Source organism: Hippoglossus hippoglossus, chromosome 9, assembly GCF_009819705.1.
Source record: "Hippoglossus hippoglossus isolate fHipHip1 chromosome 9, fHipHip1.pri, whole genome shotgun sequence".
NCBI lineage: Eukaryota > Metazoa > Chordata > Actinopteri > Pleuronectiformes > Pleuronectidae > Hippoglossus > Hippoglossus hippoglossus.
In genome coordinates, this window is record NC_047159.1 from 26,850,716 (window position 1) to 26,872,107 (window position 21,392).

At 40.7% G+C, this 21,392-nt stretch overlaps 1 protein-coding gene across 3 annotated transcripts; it reads right to left on the minus strand.

The window, feature by feature from the left end:
* Positions 1 to 236: 236 nt before the first annotated feature.
* noxa1 (NADPH oxidase activator 1) lies at positions 237 to 21,362 on the minus strand. Of its 3 annotated transcripts, none has more exons than XM_034595780.1 (17): positions 21,161 to 21,362; positions 18,917 to 19,115; positions 16,990 to 17,167; positions 15,474 to 15,556; positions 14,312 to 14,420; positions 12,844 to 12,978; positions 9,613 to 9,720; positions 8,423 to 8,482; positions 8,277 to 8,314; positions 8,040 to 8,178; positions 5,911 to 5,979; positions 5,146 to 5,233; positions 4,806 to 4,900; positions 2,487 to 2,647; positions 1,919 to 2,027; positions 867 to 990; positions 237 to 716 (listed from the first exon to the last, which is right to left on the minus strand). In XM_034595780.1, the coding sequence occupies exons 3-17, from the start codon at positions 17,161 to 17,163 to the stop codon at positions 619 to 621; spliced, it is 1,590 nt and encodes a 529-aa protein (XP_034451671.1). In that variant the 5' UTR covers positions 17,164 to 17,167; positions 18,917 to 19,115; positions 21,161 to 21,362; the 3' UTR covers positions 237 to 618. The 3 variants fall into 3 exon arrangements, with proteins under 3 accessions (XP_034451671.1, XP_034451673.1, XP_034451672.1); XM_034595782.1 differs by lacking the exon at positions 21,161 to 21,362 and adding an exon at positions 20,889 to 20,905; XM_034595781.1 differs by lacking the exon at positions 21,161 to 21,362 and adding an exon at positions 19,633 to 19,685.
* Between the last annotated feature and the right edge of the window lie 30 nt (positions 21,363 to 21,392).

Here is a 21,392-nt window from a genome sequence, read left to right on the forward strand (position 1 = left end):
AACTGTAATAAAGTTTCTGTATCAAGTCTGCACCAGCTCTACTGCAAAGGCTGGAACCTCAAAGCTGCTGTGAGTGTCTTGGTGGCCTCCCTTTCACTGCACGTCTCACCATGATACTCAGTTATTTGAATTTATTCTAACTCCACACAGCTGGAAGGAAACACTGGGATCTTCAGAAGTTTCATTAAGATAATAAATCAGAATACAATCTTAGCCCTTATGGCAGTCTATAATAACCTGTATACACTTTATTTTATTTATTTCACGAACATACATACACAAAGTCTCATACAGTACATCACAGGTGTCAGTATAAACCCTTATTTGAATAATACAGAGTACCTCAGGATTATTATAGTGATACTATAGGACAGAAAAAACTGGAAAACTACAGAAGGTTTAATATATACATGCTCTTCATCATCATAGACATACTCGGAGCCACTATAGTAATATTACATTGATACCATATGGGACAGAAATATTTTTAAAGCACAATAAAGTCAGTGCTGAGTGGACTGTATGCTGCTATAAGGCAGCTGTGTGGCTGTTCTGAGGCTATAAACAGCCACCATTCACAGCTTTATTGGACATTACTGTACAGTAACTTGTCGGCTTTTAGATCTGGGTGATGTTGGCGTCCTCCCTGTAGGCGAAGCAGCTGGGGAAGATGCCAATATTTCCTGCACAGTGTCCCTCAAGCCATTCCTCATTAACTGGAGGAGTGAAAAGATAAAGAGGAGTGTGAGAGAGAAACAAGAGGCAACGCTGAGCAGAGGATGAAGCAGAGGGAGGAACATTTCATGTGCAAGTGTTTGAATGAATACAAGACTTTTTATGTCTAAGGTTGACCCGCAGAGCCTCACCTTCGCCCAGGATGTCAATGGTGTCTCCTTCACTGAACTCCAAGTCCTCGGGGCCCTGAACAAAGTAGTCATAGAGCGCCACCATCTGGTAGAGGATGGTATAGTTGGCCAAGGGGTCTTCTTTCTGTAACACAATACAGGGGAATGAGGGTACATTATTATTAGCTTAGAAGTTAGATAATTACCTACTCCCTATTTCCTTATTTTTCATCATTAATAATCAAAAAGAATAGTGAATTTGAAAATATATCCTTAGAAAAGATAACTAAAAGATGATCTCTAATTGATTCCACTGGTGGAAATTGACCATTCTAGCACCATTTAATAACAATTACAGTTAAAACCTGAATTATTAGGAAAATTTGCTAATTGGAGTCTCAGGGTAAACAGCGTTGCAGCCGAATCCAATACAATTGAAGTAACTGGTGACTCGCAACGTGACTTCATAAATCAACAGAAAAAACACAACATGCCTCCATACTGCTCGTGTGGTGTCATCCAAGTGTCTGCAAGCCCCGATTCATTCATAGTCTACTTGAAACGACGTCATTTACACCGTGTTTTCAGCCTCAAAGTCCACTGATTCACGTACCCTCAGGCACCTCGGAACACCGCATACACTCCACCCGGGGGCACGCATTTGTGTGGCTACGTCCGCTAGCACCGCTACTTCCTGGTAGCTGACATTTAGGGTTAAAACACGGTGTAAATGACCTTGTTTCGAGTCGAATTTGAATGTCGGTGCTTGCGGACACTTGGATGACACCACACGAGCAGTGTGGAGGCGTGTTGTGTTTTTTCTGTTGGTTTATTACGTCTGAAGAAGAGGTCACTTTGGCTGAAACACTGTTTACCCCTGAGACTCCTAAAGTCTTTTGTGCACTCGAACACTTCACCCACCCCTCCATCAGCATAGTGGTGAGTAGATGATGGGTGTATTTGCATTTTTGCATTTTTCACTTTAACAATGGTAGGGGGAACCCACAGATGCGCCTCACTATTGTTGTTTTTCAAGCCCTGATGTTAAGTGTGGTTGTTGGATTAATGCTCACCTGACACCACAGGATGGCTCTGCCCGCCTCAGCCACCTCCTGCATGGTGCAGCCTGGCTCAACCTCCCCTCTCAGTGGTATCAGCACCTGGGAGCCATGTGGCTTATGTCTGATGAGAGACAAGGAGTAGTGAGCGGGAGCAGGGGACCAGTTGGAGAGACGAGGGCATCATGGGGGTCATGGGATCAAAAATGAATGAAATGACTTTATTCCAAAATGACTCAGATAATAACAGGCCTTAAAGCAAGGCTATGATACATGACATTTAATATCAAATTCTATTTTAATTTTGACAGCTAGATATATGAACTGGTCCCACTGTTAGCAACCCTTAGATGTCATATTGTTTCCGTTTTTATCTCACAACGATGCTGTGTCAACTCTATTCTGAGGTTTATTGTCCATGAAGCTGCAGTCGCATTGTCCTATATCTCAAGTTAGGGTTTCTTAGCCAGGACAGATATTGGACCCACAGGGGGAGTGGACAAAGAAAGGCATATTTTTAGAGATGAAGCATCATTTGCAGAGATACAGGGAGACAGAAATGGGTTGGCAGGCGTGTGGTTACCTGAGGCGCAGCTGAGACGCAGACTGACCCAGTTTCTGTGCGATCTGTTCCTTCACCTCATGGTACGGTGCGTCCAGAGGGACAGACAGAGCCACAGTGTACGTGTAGTGGACCTTTACCACCACAGAGTCAACCTCCTCCAGCTGAGCTGAGCTGATGGGCTGGAAGCAATAAGCAGAAACACCTTAAAATATAATGTAAATGCAGCTAATGGATCAAATAAAACCTTATTAAAAAATCTCTATCTGTTCCAGTCTGTTTGAACACTTTTTATATAGTCATTATTCAGAAGTACTATTATTAGTATGAGTAGTGTCCTGCTCCTATAGTTCTGATTAGTGCTTGTAACTCCAGTTGTTTTATTATAGATTTATACTGCCAGTAGAAGTAATTACTTAAACTATGTTACATGGACGGGATCAGCCAACATGTTTGGGGGGCCTAAACAGAATAATAATTCTAAATCATATTTTAAAACACTTGAGTTAGGTAGTTAGGTAACTACTGTAATGGTTTATGTTTCAAAACATGTGCTGGCCATCAGTTTTAGAAATTGTAATAATCAAATAAAGAGATTTAGGATCACTACAGTGTACCTCTCTTGTAACATGCACATTTTAAAATACTGTGCATGAGGGTGGTTTAGTGGCTGAGGGGTCTGGGAGTTGAAGATTCAGGCCACCATGGCCCTCTGTCAGCCAAAGGGCCCCACATAAGCCAGTACATCCGCTTGTGGTTGGGATGCTTGTGGATTATTGTGAAAGACATTCTGGAGGAAATCTACCACTTGTTTTTTGAGTGGAAAAATACATGTAAATTCACTGATAACAAATATTCATTAAATATAATGTGTCCCATAGGCTATATTTATCTTCAATGCAGATTATAAATACTGATGCTGATGTGTTTTTCAGAAATACATGAGATATGGACCCCTTAAGACCAGGATCAATTAGACATTTCAAGTACTGTGAATGCTGCCTGCATATGATAATGTGTTTGGTGAGTGTATGTTGTCAGTGTTTCACTTCTTCCAGCCTCTGCATTCATTTCACTGAGACTCAGGGAAGGGTCCCCCTAGAGGACAAAAAACACTGCCCAAGTGCACTTGTCTCCCACAGCACAGTAAACATGGTAAAATGCTTCTTAATGTGCCCACACAAAGGAAATAAATATAACACAGATCTGTAATGGCTCTCTAGAGTACATCAGTGCGCCATAGAGCTCCTTTATATGTGATACTCTGAAATGAGGTGCTTTCAGTACAGCAGAAATCGTGTTAATGCTGTAAAGATCAACCATAAGAAAGAAAACATGATGAAATGATCTTTAAATGAATATGTAATGCTGTGTCCTATTAGCTGCCATTGCAGTGTGGTGAGGGTTGTGTATTGGTGCCATTTAGATCATTTAGATCAGGCTGCTGAAGGAGAGATAAGAGGAAAACTATCACAGTGAAAACAGCTGAGGCAAAATCTTTTTCGTGTTCCATAATGATGTAATATTTTCTTATGTGTTGTGTTAATATTCTTACAGTTGTGTGATAAAAGAAGCAGCATTGTGTTCAGTTTGAAAAGCAGCCACAGAGAGAGGATGAGCTGCAGACTCACTGTCACCTTCCTCTCATGTTAGAGGATGTGAGAGGAGCTGAGCTGATGGAAATAAAACATCAGTAGCATCATACATGTCAGACTAACATGACGCCTGCAATAAGACCAGTCAATCTGAGAGTGACAGCATGGTTTAATACCTGTGTTCTCAGTTTTAGTACTTTAATGCTTGGCCTGTTTTCTGATCGTGCCTTTATGTTCAGTTTGACCTCAGTGCTGCAGACGGGGTTGGACAAGATTACAGGTTATTCTCAGTGTAGGGACCAGAGTAAAATGGCTTTCCAGCACCATTGGCAATAGGCACATTAAAAGGCTAAGGGAGCCCACTGAGACTGGTTACAGGGCCCAGCTGCATGTGTTGGGCCCTGCAGCTGCTCACAGCACTTGGTTGGGGAAAGGTGGTGGTTTTATTGCTGAGAAAGTTCACAGATTTCAGATAAAACATGTTTAAACATCTTTAATCAAAGCACTTTTGTTGTTTAACCTGTTGTTAACCTGCTGTTGATAAACCTTCATCTACTCACTCGTTTAGAAATGTTGCTTTTGAACAGAATCCAGCTAGCGATTAGATATTTGCTGTTTAGTTGTATATAAATGTAATTTGTAGGACGCAGCGTTACATAAGCTGGATGTGTGAGGCAGTGAAGGACTATGATGTGATTCCACTGTTCAGCTTGCACAGATGATTCAGAGGGGGATACTACTGTACCTGCTCGCTGGCAGTGTTGGGAGGCTCTGAGGCTGGCAACGGTGCGTGGGTGGGAGTGGTGTGGGATGGAGGTGGAGTGTCTGAGGTAAAACGTACTGTAGGGAAACATACAGGAACAGTCTGAGCACAGAGCACACAATGCAAATGTGATAGAAGGTTACGCAGCAAGATCCGTTCTTGGAATTGTCATTTATCTATCTATCCAGCATTTCTCAGGATGTCCAGCTTCAAAACTAAATGTTAGTTACAGAAGAGCTTGTCAGAGCAGATGAGTGGACGGACGCTGAAGACGTCTTTGTCTCCTGAAGCAGGAATGATTTAGAAAAAAAAAGTAGAGTACCCCGAGGAGGAACTGCAGGGTCATGCTGGCCCTGTGGACGGGTGGGTGGCTTGAGTCCGGGGGGGAAGGGGATTCCACTGGAAAATTTCTATGGAAGAAAACAAGACAGGAGGGTCAGTGAAAGAGTCATTTTTAATAAGGTGAAATAACAGGATATTGTTTAAAGAGTACACTGATCAGAAAATGATTCCCCCGTCATACGGTGTCTTCTCTAGAAGTCAGAGAATGACATAATGCATTTTTTTCAGGCATCTCTGCATTCTACAGCACTATGGTCATGGCCAATCAAATGCTAGGAATGATGTCATCATTGATCATCATGACGTCATTATGACAGTCAGAGAATGACATCATATTGTGGAGTAATGCATTAACTTTTGCTACCGATAAGATTAAATACATGATCTACAGCTCATTTTATTGTATAAGATGACATCATTATGAAATGGCATTATTACAGTGTATACAAGTTAGCATTGTTGGGGTTTATCCAGCATCATAAAGGGTATGCATCACCCTTCTGATGCTTTGAATGTTTTTCTGCACCACAGTGAGAAACACATTGAATTTCTCCTTCAGCAGGAAGCTTGTATCTGTTGTTGTAAGGAATACATTTTCATGTATTTTTTGTGACACATTCATTTTGATACAGTATGTTTGATCAGTCTGTGTTTCAGTTTGTTTCTCCTCTCAGCACAAGCTTGAAATATCAACATCACTTCAGTCAACATCATGAAGTGTATTTTTACATGGACAAATACATACATTCTCCTTTTTGCCTTTGGACATCTTGACATCTAAAGGTTCAAGCAGGGACACTGGCAGATGTCCTCTCTGAAAACAAAAAAAGACAAAAAATCAAACATCCCTGACATGTGAAATACACTGTCGTGAAAAATACTCCAGAAAACCGGGTCATAGACGACCAACCCACAGTGTTGAGTCTATGAATTACTGTTTTTAAATGATCTGAACTGGAAAGGTTGCAAACTATTTCACATGGTGGGTTCGAAAGATCAAGTTTCATTAATCTTGATTAGCCATCCTTATTGTTAGAAACATTCTTACTATAAAACTACCTTTTATAGCCCCTTTCTGTTTTTAGACATGTTTACGGAATTAAGTTAACATAGTAAGGGCACTAAGCATTTCGCCCTCCATATTTTAACAGAGTGGAAGAGGCTTTGACACATTTGGCATTTTGAGACATAAAATGTAGAAGAACAAACTATTAAATGTATTAACCAAATAATAACATTTGATCTGTTTCACAGAATATTTGCAAGTCTCACTAATCCATTAATGACAAAAAATATATATATATATTATGAATGCTCGAAACTAGAAATATGAATTACAGATATTAACAATTTGACATATGTACAGTGTGCAAGTAATTGTCCACAGAAAGTTCAAGGTGAGAACATTTATGTAGTGCAATGATTAAAGCTTGCGCCAAACGAGCCAGGAGTCAAACTTAGAATCTTCTCATCCGTAGTCAGATTGGTTATCCATTGCACCACTGGCCCTGCATCACTATGTTTAATAGAATGGAGTCAGTTGTAATAAAAAAGTCAAACTGAATCATTTCCCTCTCTGCTGCTCCCTTCGACAGTGTGAAGCATCTTTCTCACTGCTCTCATCAAATTCATTTACAGCAGCAAGCAGCTGACCTGTTAGTTCTATGCACTATATAGTGCTGTTGTAGAAGTTATAATTTTCAAACAACTATATACAAAAAGATACTGTAATGGCAGATTTTGCATTTGTGTAATGTATAATAGAAGAACAGATATGTATTTAGAAGAAGTAGATAACAAATGTGTTTCTGTGACTTACAAAAGTTGCAGAGGGGACTATAAGTGTTTATGGCCCCCACATGTGTGTCTTAGCAAATGCTTCACTGCAGGGGTGTTACTTAGTGTGTCTGATAGAGATGGGTGAGGGGAACTCTGCATTGTATACAGGACTGGAGTCTTTTGATGTTGTAAATCTAGATAGGGGATCTCGGAGACAGATTGTCTCACACCAGAAAGGCACACCAGGGGTCTGAGACGGAGATCTGAGACAGGAACTCTGCCCAACCTGGTCAGACATCAAGAGGCTGAAGAATACCTTTTGCTCCTCGCAGGGAGGGGCTTCTGATTGTATAAGTGAAGTGATTCTCCTGTGCTCTGTGCTCATTCTATACACGTCACACTAGGTGGCTGTGTGGGGTGAGCCCACCTGCAGGTGTTTTAGTTGAACTTTCCTAGAGACAATGTTATGTGTGTATTATTATACAATAGAGTATGATTATTCTACAGAAACTGCCACCACAATACTGACTTTGATCAGACACCAAATGCAAGATATCATAGATTTGTAACATTTCTTTAGTTTTCCCGGGTCTTTCTGGAGTATTGCAGTAACAGTATCCACCAGCAGAACACTTTGCAGTACATAGTATACTACATTAATCCAAATTGAAGACCTCATGTGTAAGATGGATTTGGAGCATGTCACTGGTCTCACCAAACAAGCACAGACAAAGCCACAGTACACCAGCTGCCCTGCAGCAAACAGCAGACAGAGGTAACTACTGAATGGTGAACATAGTGGAGCATTTCACCTCCTCCACAGATGTTTATCTCAGGGGCTGGTAGGAAGAAACCAGAGCTAAGAGGAGACTAGATGTCGTACCTTCACCTGCTTGATACAAACATTGGGTCTGCTGAAAATGTTTAATACACAACTGGTTATGTTCACTTTATAAAGTCTTAACATGTAAATGCATTGTTTACAGATTGATCTTCCTGCTAACTTTAAAACCAGTCAGGGAACCTCACAACACTTGAAGTCCCTGTAAGAGTTACACTGTATCTTTGGTTCATTTCAGATATGTCCTCTCTCACCTTTCCATCAAATATAACAGTTGCCATCCCATCCCGGTCCTCCTCGCCGAATAAAAACACTTTGGCCCCTCCCGGCACAGTCAGCTGTCCTTGGCCCCGAGCCATGTAAGGGACACGTACACGCATGTATCGAGAATCCCTGGCAGGTGGTGTAAGACAAAATCAGTCATGATCCTCACACAGTACAGGAGCCAGCTCAGGTTAAGATATGTCTATTTGATTGGTGATGATACTCACTGAGCTCCATCCATCTTGGGCTCATAGAAACCAGGTTTCTGTGGAGAAGACAGAGGGACAGTTACAGTATCAAAGGGACAGACTCACAACAAAATATTGATTTTCCTGACTCTTACTTTCTGTATTTTTTTCTTTTACAGTCTTACCTGTAGCCTCAGAGGTTCAAAGCCTCCATAATCATCATTAGGAATCATGGAGGAGATCACCTGCAGGCAGAGCATCATATGTTACTGAATTACACTTATAAAACTTAACATTTTAATACTAAATATAATTAACCATATATTGTGTTCGAAATAATCATTGATCACTGACCTCTAAAATTTCAAATGAAATTACTAATAATTATATAAATGATGTTGTATTTTGTCACAGGGAGCTTTCGGAACCAGCCTTGTTGTAACCAAGCCTCTGTTTCCACAACTTTCAAACCTGCTTCATATCATAAAGTGACGACAACACATGACTGAAAAAAGGAATCAATTCAAAATGTAAATCTCAGGCTTTTGAGTGTCCTTGAGTTGTTTTAATTCACTTTTAGCATTTTATCTTTATTTTATTTTATTTTCCTTCATAGTGTGTTGGCTGTGGCTGAGGGGGTAGAACGGTCGTCCTCGAACCAGAATGTTGGAGGTTTGATTGCAGTCTTCCCCATCTGCATGCTGAAGTGTCCTTGGGCAAGATACTGAACCCAAATTGCCCCTCATAGAAAAAAAGTGCTGCCCATAGATGCACTGTATGAATGTGTGTGTATGAGCGCTTTGAGTGGTCATCAAGACTAGAAAAGCGCTATATAAAATACAAACCATTTACCAATGCTTTAATGTGATTTTTGTACTTCTCATCTACATTCTGATTGTACAACACATTCATTAGTGTGTAAGATTTAACAATATCTAGTGGTGAAGTGTCATGTTGCAGCTGAACACCCCTCACCTCACCCTGCCCTTCCAACCATGAAAGAGAACCTGTGGTAACCTTCAGATGTCATAAAACCCCCAAAGGTGTTTAGTTTGTCCAGTCTGGGCTACTGGAAAAAAGATGGCCGCCTCAGAGAGGACCCACTCCCGATGTACATATAAAGTATTTCAATATAAAGGGCCCATTCTAGGGTAAAGACAACAATAATTTGTACAATGAAGATGAAACACACTCGTGAAAACATTTTTTTATATTAAGTTTTTGCCAATAGATCCTTTCACCTAAATCTTACACACTGGACCTTTTAATGTGCTTTAAAAATACACTTGACTTGACCTGTATTACTCACTATATTAGTGATATTTATTCTCTCATCAGTTTTATAATAGTGAAAATATGAGTGGGGACACTTTACCTTTGCTTTGCCCAGGAAATCTCTCTCCGGCAGCTGCTCCACATCCTGCTTCTTGGGACGAAACACCACATGCCCAGGCACCAGGATGGGAGCCAGGACCTCCTTTCTCTGTCAGGAAAATCAGAGAAATTAGTAGAATATATTAGAATTCAAAATGAAAACCACAATGCTTGTGTGTGAGCAGTACCCCATCCTCATTACCCCCAACCTCAGCTGCTCCAATGGAGCTGCTCAAATATCCATCCATTTTTGAGCACTGCTGAATGCAGATCACTAATCGGGGTTGAAGAGGTTGAAGAGATATTTTGCCTCAGAGTTCCCAGGTCTGGACCTGTATCAAATATTCTGAGGCTGTTCCACACATTTAAGGCCACAGGAGTGCATGGCACATCCAAACTAACACTGATGGGTGTGCTGTTAATACCCTGCAGCTCTGCAGTGTGTGAGTGTATGAGTGATAGAGAATAGAAGTACTAGGTCAATGTGACTTGGTTGTGGTTAAGACTAGAGAAGTTATAATTTTGCCTACGTGTGTTTGTATATTATTTTTGCAATAGTTAACCAAAACTCTTGCCACTTTTGTACAGACAGTGAGATTGTGTGACAATAGGGCAAACTGGTGATGGTAGTGGCCTTGCTAATCTTTTAATTGCCTCACTAAAAACTACGTCACTGAATCCAAATAGAAAAGACGCCACTATACTGTATAAACCTGTTTCCACATGTTTTCTACAACATTAAAAAGATATCTATACCAATAGTTATGGAACAGAGACATTCTGATTTGGGCAAAATCACACATTCGTAGTTATAGCACTCGTACATTGTAATTGTAATTTGTTATAAATAAGTATCATTTATGAGGACTTTGTGAATGTAGTTTCATCAGATTTGACTGGAAACATAAGCAAACAATCCTTCTTCAGATTTTGTTTTACAGAAATTGTTAAATCCTGATTAGTGTGTGTGTAAGTATATGAAGCCAGCTGAGCCCTGACAAGAACACACAAATACAGAAATGTCTCATGTGTAATCACCATAGCTGCGCTAGGCCTGGCACTAAATGATCTAGCCTTCTGCTCATGATGACTGAGGAATTCGATTTTCAGGGCCTTCACAAAGTGAGAACAGGAAGTTTCATTAAGCTTGAAGGTTATTTCTTGACACTGAAAAATGTACTTTGATACAGAAAATTCTTAAATGAAAATTCGATTTCATCATTCAGTCACTGCACATAACAGTTTGTAAGTTTGCATTTACTGCGTTCTTTGTGAAGAAAGATGTGTTTGCCGTACAACTGTGTGCATTTATAATTGTTGTCGCTTTGTGACAATTGATAACACAACTTGAAAATAGTCTTAGATGTTCCAGACCCAGGTTACAGCTCCACATATGAGCAGTATAGCAGCAACACCAGTTGTGTAACTGTCAGTGGTTTAGAGCACCAGTGTGTTGGATTTAGTGGCATCTAGTGGTCAAACTTCATTTTGCAACCAACTGAATACCTCTCCCCTCACCCTTCATGAGAAAGACAGATAAATGAAAAGACAGATCCTCTCTGGAGCCAGTGCTCTGGTCTGTCTGATCTGGGCTACTGTACAAAAACCTCTGTGAAACATGTTAAACTATAAAGGCTCATTCTAAAGTCATGAAAACATGCTAGTCCACTGTTTGAGGTGATTAAACATCATTAAACATGAATAAAACATCATTACGAATATTATATTCCATTTCTGTCGATATCTCCTCCTAAATCCGTCATACTGATCCCTTAAGAGCTTTATAATGTTGTCCCTCTATATACATTTGTTGTAATAATAGCACATCTACTCTATATTCTATACCAGTGGTTCCCAATGGTGTGTATACACTCACACACACAGGCCCCTGGCTGGCCCTGCCCCTACCCACTCACACACTGACACATGAGAAGCAGAGACGAAACAATGTCTGTCCAACAGTAGAAGCAGAGTGTGAATACAGAGTTTCCACTATGCTGTAAAGGGATTAGCGCCGCTGCTTCACAAGCAGCGGTTGTTTTTTATCGTGACTTCCTCCACACTCCTGCTGACCTGCACTCACTTTACACTTCAACAATAAACACCAACACCCCTCACAAGTTATTAGAACCTGGGTTAGGGTTACCCTAACCCTAACAGCAATGATATTTACTCTGTGTTTGTTTGATTCGCTGGAGAGTTTATGAGACATTTATTTAAACACATTGAAAATGTGACGAGCAGACACACACACACACACACACACACACACACACACACACACACACACACACACACACAACATTGATCATAGTGAAGGGCCTACCTTAAGGTTTCCTAGCACAGCTTACAGCTATAGTTCTCTGAGAATTTCTTCTTCTTTCATATCCAGGCAAAATTATTGTACACTGAAATATCCTTAACTAAATCGATATGTGGATAAATCAAATGGAATCAAACCCAGCCCTCAACAAAGGTATAATAGGTGTATTATTGCTGTGCCATAATAAATGTTAAAAGTTAGTGTGGAGCCCTGACACAAAAAGTTATGAATTACGTTTTAATTTTTGAAATCATTTTTATGCACTAATTTCTCAATAGAGAAATAAGAGGTAAATTCTTTATCCCCAAAAAAAATTAAAATAACCTCCAGAATCTTAATTTTCGCCATTGGCGCAGGTGTCAGATGGTGGGAATTATGAGTGTGTGACACATCGAAGACCTTGATTGACAGCCAGGGTGAAGGAGAGCAACTTAAAAAAAAGAGAAACGCTGGTAAAATGGATGATCACAAGGGTTTTGCATTAATAAGAATATAGGTGTGCCTTGCGATTTTGGCTTGTCCTTCAGTGTGAAAAAGGTTTGTAAAGCACTGCTCTTCTAACTTGTTGTTACTAATACCACCTGCACCCACTTTAATTGGGTGTCCCTGCCATTGCTCCTACATCATAAGCCGCACACCACTGTTGCCAGATGGAGCACAGCCAATGACTCAGTCACTGATTTCCAGGAAGATAAAGTTGCCATGTCCTTGTACCTTTAAAGAGGGTAGGACAGACCAAATGTCCCTCACCCTGCAGAACCATCCTCATGTTTCTATCCTTGTTAGGATGTCACGTTTGGCAAATGGGAACTACAAACGTGATTTGATTTGTGGGATTTGATTTGTGGAAACTTGTTACCAGTCCGTGTCATGTCCTTTCCAGTCAGTTGCAAAAGTTGTGACACTCACCAGGATGCTGTCCAAAGACACCTCGACGTTCCCCCCTCGACTTCCTCCTCTCTCCTGAGCAGCTGACAGCAGGACCTCCCTGGCCTGCTCCCAGTGGCCCATCCGACAGTACACAGCTGCTGCATTATATAACACCTGTGGGACACATTGCAATTATACAATCCCATTGATATTCATGTTACTGCAGTCTGAAACCCCGCTGTAGAGCATTCATCACCACTTACCACAGTTAACTCACAGCATGGGGCCAGTACCAATGACTCAGTGATTGCTTAACAAAAATGTCTGTCTTTTCCAAACCTACTTTCTGGTTTGAAAAAGAAAAGCCTCCCTACGCACTGAAGTCTTAAGACACTGCAGGGAGGTTTTGTCAGTGAACGCCACAAAGGTTTAAAAACAGCCCTATTATTTGAGTATTCATCAGGGTGATGTGTCTGTGCATTGATGCTTCTGTTAGAGCGGTGAGTTAAACAGCCAGAGACCTGTGCCAATTTCACAGCTCTTCCACCTTGAAGAATAAGGCTGTCAGAGAAATTTAGCAGGAGGCCTCATTTGTCCTGTGTTTTATTGTTGCTTCAAAGAAATCGTTTAACTACCCAAGTGCTCCAGTTAAGTCTGTTCAATTGTTAATTTGTTCTTTAATTCCTAATACGCTGCACTGTGAATTGCCTTCCCGTGAAGCCAGCACCAGAACAGCAGCTGCTTCTGTCACAAACAAGTGCTGAAGAGAATTTGCATTGTGCATTCTTCTGCAGAATAAGCAGTGATTCATGGTCAATTTGAACCTGTGTGTTTTGTCTCAATTTGTAGCACCAGAGATTCATTTGCTTCCATCCATGCCTATCCACTGATGTTTTACTCAGTCATAGCACCTTTAAAAATCTGCATCAGTCTTACAACACCCATGGAAAAGTTCTGATGACTTACACCAAAGTCAAAATCCCCCGCTGACTATGTACAGTTTGCCAGAAGTGCACAAGCACAGTCTATGTGAAGCTCCAGGGTGTCTTATCTGCCCTGGGAGAAATATGTTGTGTAACCTCTTCTTCAGCCTCCATCAATGAAGCTTTGTTAGCTCCCCGGTGAGTGTGGCGTTTGAACTACACAATGAAGGTGATGACACACCAGTTCTCTCTGTGTTCATTCCTCTCTAATGATAGACGTCATGGGGTTGGATTTCCTTTTTATTTCATTGCCATGTGTCAGAAGAAGCATGATGGATACTGGCGGTTCCGTGTGTGAGTGCAGGTGTGTGTGTGTGTTTGAGATTGTTTTAAATATCTCAGTGGGGACTTGATTACACATGACAAAAATCCTCAATGTAGAGACCATGGTAGAGACTTGGTTTAAGAGTTAGGGTTAAACTTAACAATTGACTGTCTGTGTGTGTGTGTGTGTGTGTGTGTGTGTGTGTGTGTGTGTGTGTGTGTGTGTGTGTGTGTGTGTGTGTGCGCGCGTCAGGTCAGACCTGCCAGCTGTAGAGTTTGAATCTCAGTCCCAGCTGCGTGTAGTCAATGACGATGTTTCCTCTCATATGCTTCTGTGCCCAGATACAGTCGGACAGACCCTCCTCCAACCTGGAGATGCAGGAAGCAGACAAACAGTAGACGATGAAAAACACTTCACTTTCGAAATGAACCTCCATCACCTCAGGCTGCAGAAGCTCCATGCTATAACCGAAGTGTAAAACCTGCATTGTTTTGCAAAGGTTGTGATGGGTGGGACTCTTTCTTCACTGGGTGCAGTATGAGTCTCTGCTGGTTGCCTGACAACCTCATAGTGACAAAAAGACTTCAGGAAGTGAATGTGTCTGAGAAATAACGTGTCAAAATCACACTTATTTACGAAGCCCAGTAGTTGATTCCCTCTGTTTCCAGTATTTACGCCAAGCTAAGCTAACGAGCTTCATATTTAAAAGATATCAGAGTGGTATCACACATGGTCTCATCTATCTCTCAACAAAAAGTGTCAAACTATTTATTAATACATGGTTAATACCTGGTCTATTCTATCATTATATTATTCTCTGGTGTATTTATTTTCAGCAACACCTCCTTAAGGAAGTCCTGTCCACTCAAACTGACTTCCTTCATACAACCGAAAGTCCATTGGTTTAAACTGACCCATCACTTACCAGTTTCAACCGGAATTACACCAAATTAGTGGAGTTTAATGGAGTGTAGCACAGCAGTATTGTGTAGTGCAGTGTAGTGCAGTGTAGTGCAGTGTAGGGCAGTGTAGTGCGGTGTTATATAGTGCAGTGCAGTGTAGTGCGGTGTATTGTTGTGCAGTGTAGTGTAGTGTTATATAGTGTAGTGCAGTGCAGTGTAGTGCGGTGTAGTGTTGTCCAGTGTAGTGTAGTGTAGTGCAGTGTAGTGTTGTCCAGTGTAGTGTAGTGTGGTGTAGTGTTGTCCAGTGTAGTGCAGTGCAGTGTAGTGTGGTGTACTGTTGTGCAGTGCAATGTAAGGTAGTATAGTGTAGTGTTGTGCAGTGCAGTTTAGTGTAGTATAATGTAGTGCAGTATAGTGTTGTGCAGTGTAGTGTAGTGCAGTATAGTGTAGTGTGGTGTAGTGCGGTGTAGTGTTGTGCAGACTGTAAGTCAGTGTTAAGGACTGTGTCATGGCTCCTACCTGCCAATCTGCATCATCACTCCTGCTCTCTGGAAGAAGCCGACAGCAAGACGTTCATCCTTGACAATAGTGAGGTCTAAAGCCTGGAGATCAGCAAGGAGGAAAGACAAGTTAATATTGGATGTTTTTTTACAGTGTAGGTTTTCAGCAGTGATGATAGCCAGACTGATGTACATGAGAGGAGAGCAGATGCAGTTTTAACACTTTGCTCAAGAGACAGCTGCAGTCTCTTGAGCAAAGTGTTATGCTGCAGCAGAAGGGTACATCCCAGACGTGACCTTGTGAAGGGGCTTTATGGAGTGTGGGTTTTGGCTTTCTTCCTGCTGCCATCTTTGTCACTTAATGGAGCCAAAGCCGGACTTGGGCAAAGGTCAGTAAGCCTACGTGAAGCTGGTAAACAGCCATGAGATGGCACAGAGACTCGTTGAGGGTCCCCACACAGAAGCTGAGCTAATACAACAGTAACATGTTACTTTAACAGTTATATTAAGACAGCTATAAAATGCTGTGACATTATATATTAGCATCTTACAACAACAGGACATGCTACATTGCAGATGGAGATTTAGTCACAGTGAAAGTGTATTGTACAAAATGACAGAATAAAACCAACGCCTTACTGCCTCAGGCCTGGTGCCGCTGAACATTGTAAAGTTAGGATTTGTCTCAGTGCTGCTCTAGGCTTCTTTTTAATTGTAAAGTTTTTTTTGTTTTTTTTTAGGGTTACTTGTTACTCTTGCTTGAAGAATTAGTGTGGTTGCATCTTTCCTGAATTAAATATTAAAATGAGTTGGATAAAATCTTGTTTGAAAGCTTTGTTTGCTAATGTTTAACTACAATGGTCTTTGTCTGGACTAAAACTACACCGAAATATTTATGGTTTTCTTTGACTAAGATGAAACGACAACGTTCAGAGTTTCAGTCGACTAAAAATAGACTGGAATAGGGTGAGGTTGACAAATACGACTGAAACTAACGTGGACTTTTTTTATATCAGCACTCGGATTAAATCTAAACATAGTTGACAGAATGATTACCACTTGGGAGCCATTTGGTTTGGCAAAGAGCATCTCATTCTTCCAGAAAGCTATTCATACAACATGAACAACAAAAGTGGTTGAAATCTCACTAGATTTTAAGATGAGTGAAGACTGTAAGAGATAAGATTAGGAATATAACTGGTTGTATTTGAAAAGTAATTAATAATTGTTTGCAACCAATCAGATGAAGGCAAAACATTTTAATCCGGGAATTATTCTTTTTTAAATTTAAGTGAACAAATAAATATTTTGCTCTACAATATTCAGAAGAGGTCAAAAAGTCAACTGACGATTTCTTTCTAATAAACTATGACAAACTATGAAGTATGGTTATGGAACTTGCCTAATAATTGCTTCATAAATCATTCGTAAAACATTTACAAGCCATTTATAAAACCTACATTTAACGACAGTTTGAATAATTCAAAGTATATGGACAGGAGTGTCAGGTTCTTCCCTACACACAGCACACAGACCTGGAGGGCCAGGTCCAGTTGTCCCAGAGCCAGGTGAGCTGAGGCGCTGTTGAACAGGGTGCGAGACGTGGGTTCACTAATCTGCTCGAGTTTGTCCAGAGCTCCTTGCCAGTCCTTGGCGTCCACAGCCTGCACGGACTCATCCCACAACTGTAGTAGCACAGTGTAAAGCATCCTGAAGACCAGAGAGAGGAGAACCAGAAGGATCGCTGACATAAATGTACAACAGTGGAGGTTGTAAATTCCTTTTGCTCTTCTTAAACTGCTATCAGTGACATTTTAATAGAAAGATAAAAGTAAGAAGTAAAAGGCTCTTGAAGTGAAGAGAATTCAAAATCTCTCGTACACACACACACACACACACTCTCTCACACACACACACACACACACACACACACACACACACACACACACACACACACACACACACACACACACACACACAGACACACACACACACACACACACACAGATTAGTATCTTCATGTTTATTTTTGCATTTAATAAAACTAATTTAGTTTCAAACCACTTTGGATGTACCGTCATTGTCACTGAGGTACTAAATTCCCCAATATAGTGTTTCTACTGATATGAAATTTCTTTCCTGCCTTGTAATAAAAATGTTTATCCCTATTTATATATTTTTATGTTTTGATATATCAGATCAGATACTGTAAGTTGAAAATCCTCTCAAGATGATCGACACATTTGTGGAGAATAGTAGGTTGCATGTTAAATAAAGATAATCACTTGAAATAAAATACAAAAATTAATAAGAGAGCCAGAATGAAATGAATTGAATATCTTACTTGAGTAAAAGTGAAAATTCAACATCAAAGGTAAAACTTAGTACTTCAGTATGTCATTGGGTTATTATTACTGAAAAATTAGCATATAACAATTAGCAACATTTTAAAATTGTAGCTACTCCAGGTGGTGATTTAAAGGTTCAGTATTGTTGTAGTTAAATCTATACAGTACATCAGACTTTACAACATAAATCTTTCAAACTGCAAATGTAACAATAGCTGCCTGATAAATGTAGTGTAGTCAAAGTATGACGATATTCAGATGAAACAAAGGACCTCAAAACTGTATTTAAAGGTTCAGTAAGGGGAAAGGGATCTATTGGCAGAAATAAAATAAAAACTAATCCGAGGGATATTTTCACTTTTGTGTACTAGGGTTTTTTTCTTTACCCTAGAACAGGCCCTTTATATTGAAATACTTTATATTTACATTGGGAGTGGGTCCTCTCTACGGAGGCCGCCATGTTTTTACAGTAGTTCAAACTGGACAAACTAAATATCTTTTGAGTTTTTATGACAACTGAAGGCTATCACAGGTTCTCTCTCATGTTTGGAAGGGGAGGGTGAGGTGAGGGGTATTCAGCTGCAACATGCAACTTCACCACTAGATGTCACTAAATTCTACACACTGAACCTTTGAGAACAGCAAATGTAATCAGTATATCCAGTATATAAATTCATTGATAAATCACAGTGATTTCATTATTTTGCCAACAGACAATATGCGTGTAACTCACTATCACAAAGAGAAAAATAAGGTTATAATTTCAGTGTTAATTTAAATGAAAGAATTAGGCAAAGGTAAAAAGGGACTGTGGTAGAATGAAGAATATGTAGACTGCAGCAAAGACAAATGCAAACATTCTTTCCTACACCAGATCGTACCTGTTTGCTACTGAATGAAAATGTATAAATAACAAGAATAGGATTTAAAAAATGAAAAGAAAGGAGAGACCAACAGGGAAACGGCACTAATGTTAATCAGTAACACTCTGCACACTTTTACTGGAATACTTCCTTGTCCTTTCATCAGTCACTGTCTGCTTGAGTTGTTCAGCTCAGTTCATGAAGGTTGAATAGTTCATAAGAAAAACGTTATAAATCACCTACCTGTTGCGTCTGAATGAGCGGCCTCTGAGAGTTCAGTCAGTGTCCAGCTGAGCCTCAGTGCCTGCTGTCTCACTCACTGTGCCTACAGGGAAACAAGGGGAGGTAAACCAGGCCTCCTGCAGAGACTCCACCCAGCTGCTACAAGGAAGTTTTCTGTCCACGCTCCTCAGAAAGGATCCGCAGAGGCACACCAGCTCTGGAATTCACCTGCCAGTGTGGCACGTACACACATTCAACACACATGAGTCACACAGGATTTTAATAAAGATTGATGTTATTATAGTATTCAGCACAATCATTCATACCATGTCAGGTAAATTGTAAATAACTGAAAAATACAGCAAAATGATCTGTTGTTCTGTGGTAAACTTCTGACAGAACAGGTGCAGAATTTCCATGACTTTCACAGTCATGGAAATTGTATTATCTGTGTAATAACAATAGAGGCAGCAGGTTTCTGTCAGGTGTCATTACAGTGAGTCACTATATTATCTTAACACACTAACTGGAAGCTATAGAATTACATCACAGAGTTACTGAAAGGTTTTCAGTGAGATCGATCCATGCAGGGTGAACTTTGACATCTTTTTACGAGGGGCAAAGAAGGAAGTCAGGAGAAGAAATGAGCTTGCTTTCCAGAAATCCTCATGAAGTAGTCCAGATGGATAAGACAGGCATGTGTGCAATGCTTAAAAACAAGGACAAATAATTGGGGTTGACTAACCCGATTCACAGGTTGTTGCAGTACTACACAGTGTGGCCCCACCCTTCACAGAAACTCCTCAGATACAGATCACAGCAGGACTTCATGTGGAGGAAAATATTTTGAGGAATCTTCCCCTTAGGTAAAAGCACCGCTGCAACAATGTAAAACAATGTCTGACCGTTTTACAAGTACTTTCTCTTCTTTGTATATATGTGAATTACAGCTGGAGCCTCACTTTAATGATCAAAATTTATTAAAGCGATACAGCACTCGCACTGTTATTGGGCGACTTAATATTGTATCTGGGAAATTGTACATGTTGTTTTGTGACCCAATACAGACTGACAAATTTGTCCTTTAAAACAGCCTATGGGTCGTACTAGACCCCAATGAGCTCAGTGTGCATGGACACAATCAAATTTTGGGGGTTCAAGAAGAGCCGGGTACATGCATTCAGTTCACAATTAAATCTTTATTTATTAATGGGAAGACTGGAATGGAGGACCAGAGAAAGGAGACAATATATAGACGATTTAACATAAATAGCCGGGACTATCTTGTAGGCAGCGTGCTTACCACGGGGAGATTCTATCGCAAACCCCAATAGGCACCACCACGTGAGCACACTGATCACAACCACTGCAACTCACACTGCAAGGACGAAACCACAACACACTGTTCAAGTGACCACCACGCTTCAGGCCTTCCATACTGCATGTAAAGGGTTGTGAGTCCGACATCAAGTCGTCCAGCTGCCTAAAACAAGGAATGAGTGAGACTCAGTTGGTTCATATTTTAAAAAACAATCAATACGATTATTAAAGGTCAAACAGTCCATCAGGACTCTGATACATGAGATGTCGGACCAAGAGTATAAAACAAATGCAGAAACAGCAATCTGGCACTAGATCTTGCTCAATCTGGGGCCCCACTTTACAGCGACAATAGATGGCTGACCCTGCACTGTGACTCAAACAGGGGAGGCAAACCCTGAATCTTCTCCTCTCAAGCATGGGGCCACAGAGATCTGCACAAACCCAGCAGTCACCCTCTACCAGGCATCAGACAAAGGGGCAGTAAGTGTCCCCCGGCCCTTATAAAGGTGGGGAGCCCTCCAGTCCCACCTACCAGGCATCAGACAAAGGGGCAGTAAGTGTCCCCCGGCCCTTATAAAGGTGGGGAGCCCTCCAGTCCCACCTACCAGGCATCAGACAAAGAGGCAGTAAGTGTCCCCCGGCCCTTATAAAGGTGGGGAGCTCTCCAGTCCCACCTACCAGGGCGCTGCTCTAACTCCGAGCTGTCAGGCCTCACGTGTTGGACGATTATTTTCTAATATAAATATGAATACATAGTTTTTATTTGTATACCGTGTCATCATTGTATCACATGTCTTACTTTATAGTTTGTATGTTGAGTACAAAATGTGTGAATAAAATGTCCTCATCATTCATACAACTGACTGGTCACTGTGGTGTCGATCATGTTGTTCCACACCCACATACAGACAGGCTCTGGAACCATGGTGCGTGACGTCACAGACACTTACAGACAGGTATGTCACTACAATCTGATGAAACTATATTTCTCGTTTTTACCGCTGTTGTGGAAAACATTGGCAGAAAAATATGTTGGTGCTTCAGCTCCATTGGCACCTATTCAACCTGGGCTACCTCAAGAGCAGACGTTTTCATATTTATGAATTTCTCTTCTCCAACGAATTGATCCAAAATATTTGTTCCTGTTGACTAATCCATCAGCCATATGCTAATGCTAGTTTT

What these genes read in the sequence shown, in the direction of transcription:
- noxa1 (XM_034595780.1), bottom strand. Translation starts at nt 17,163, where the DNA reads ATGCTTTACACTGTGCTACTACAGTTGTGGGATGAGTCCGTGCAGGCT. An exon ending in CTGTTATATTTGATGGAAAG is followed by an intron (nt 5,980 to 8,039) that starts GTGAGAGAGGAC and finishes TTTTGTTTTCAG; the next exon opens with AGAGGACATCTGCCAGTGTC. An exon ending in GCGTCTCAGCTGCGCCTCAG is followed by an intron (nt 2,028 to 2,486) that starts GTAACCACACGC and finishes GTCTCTCATCAG; the next exon opens with ACATAAGCCACATGGCTCCC.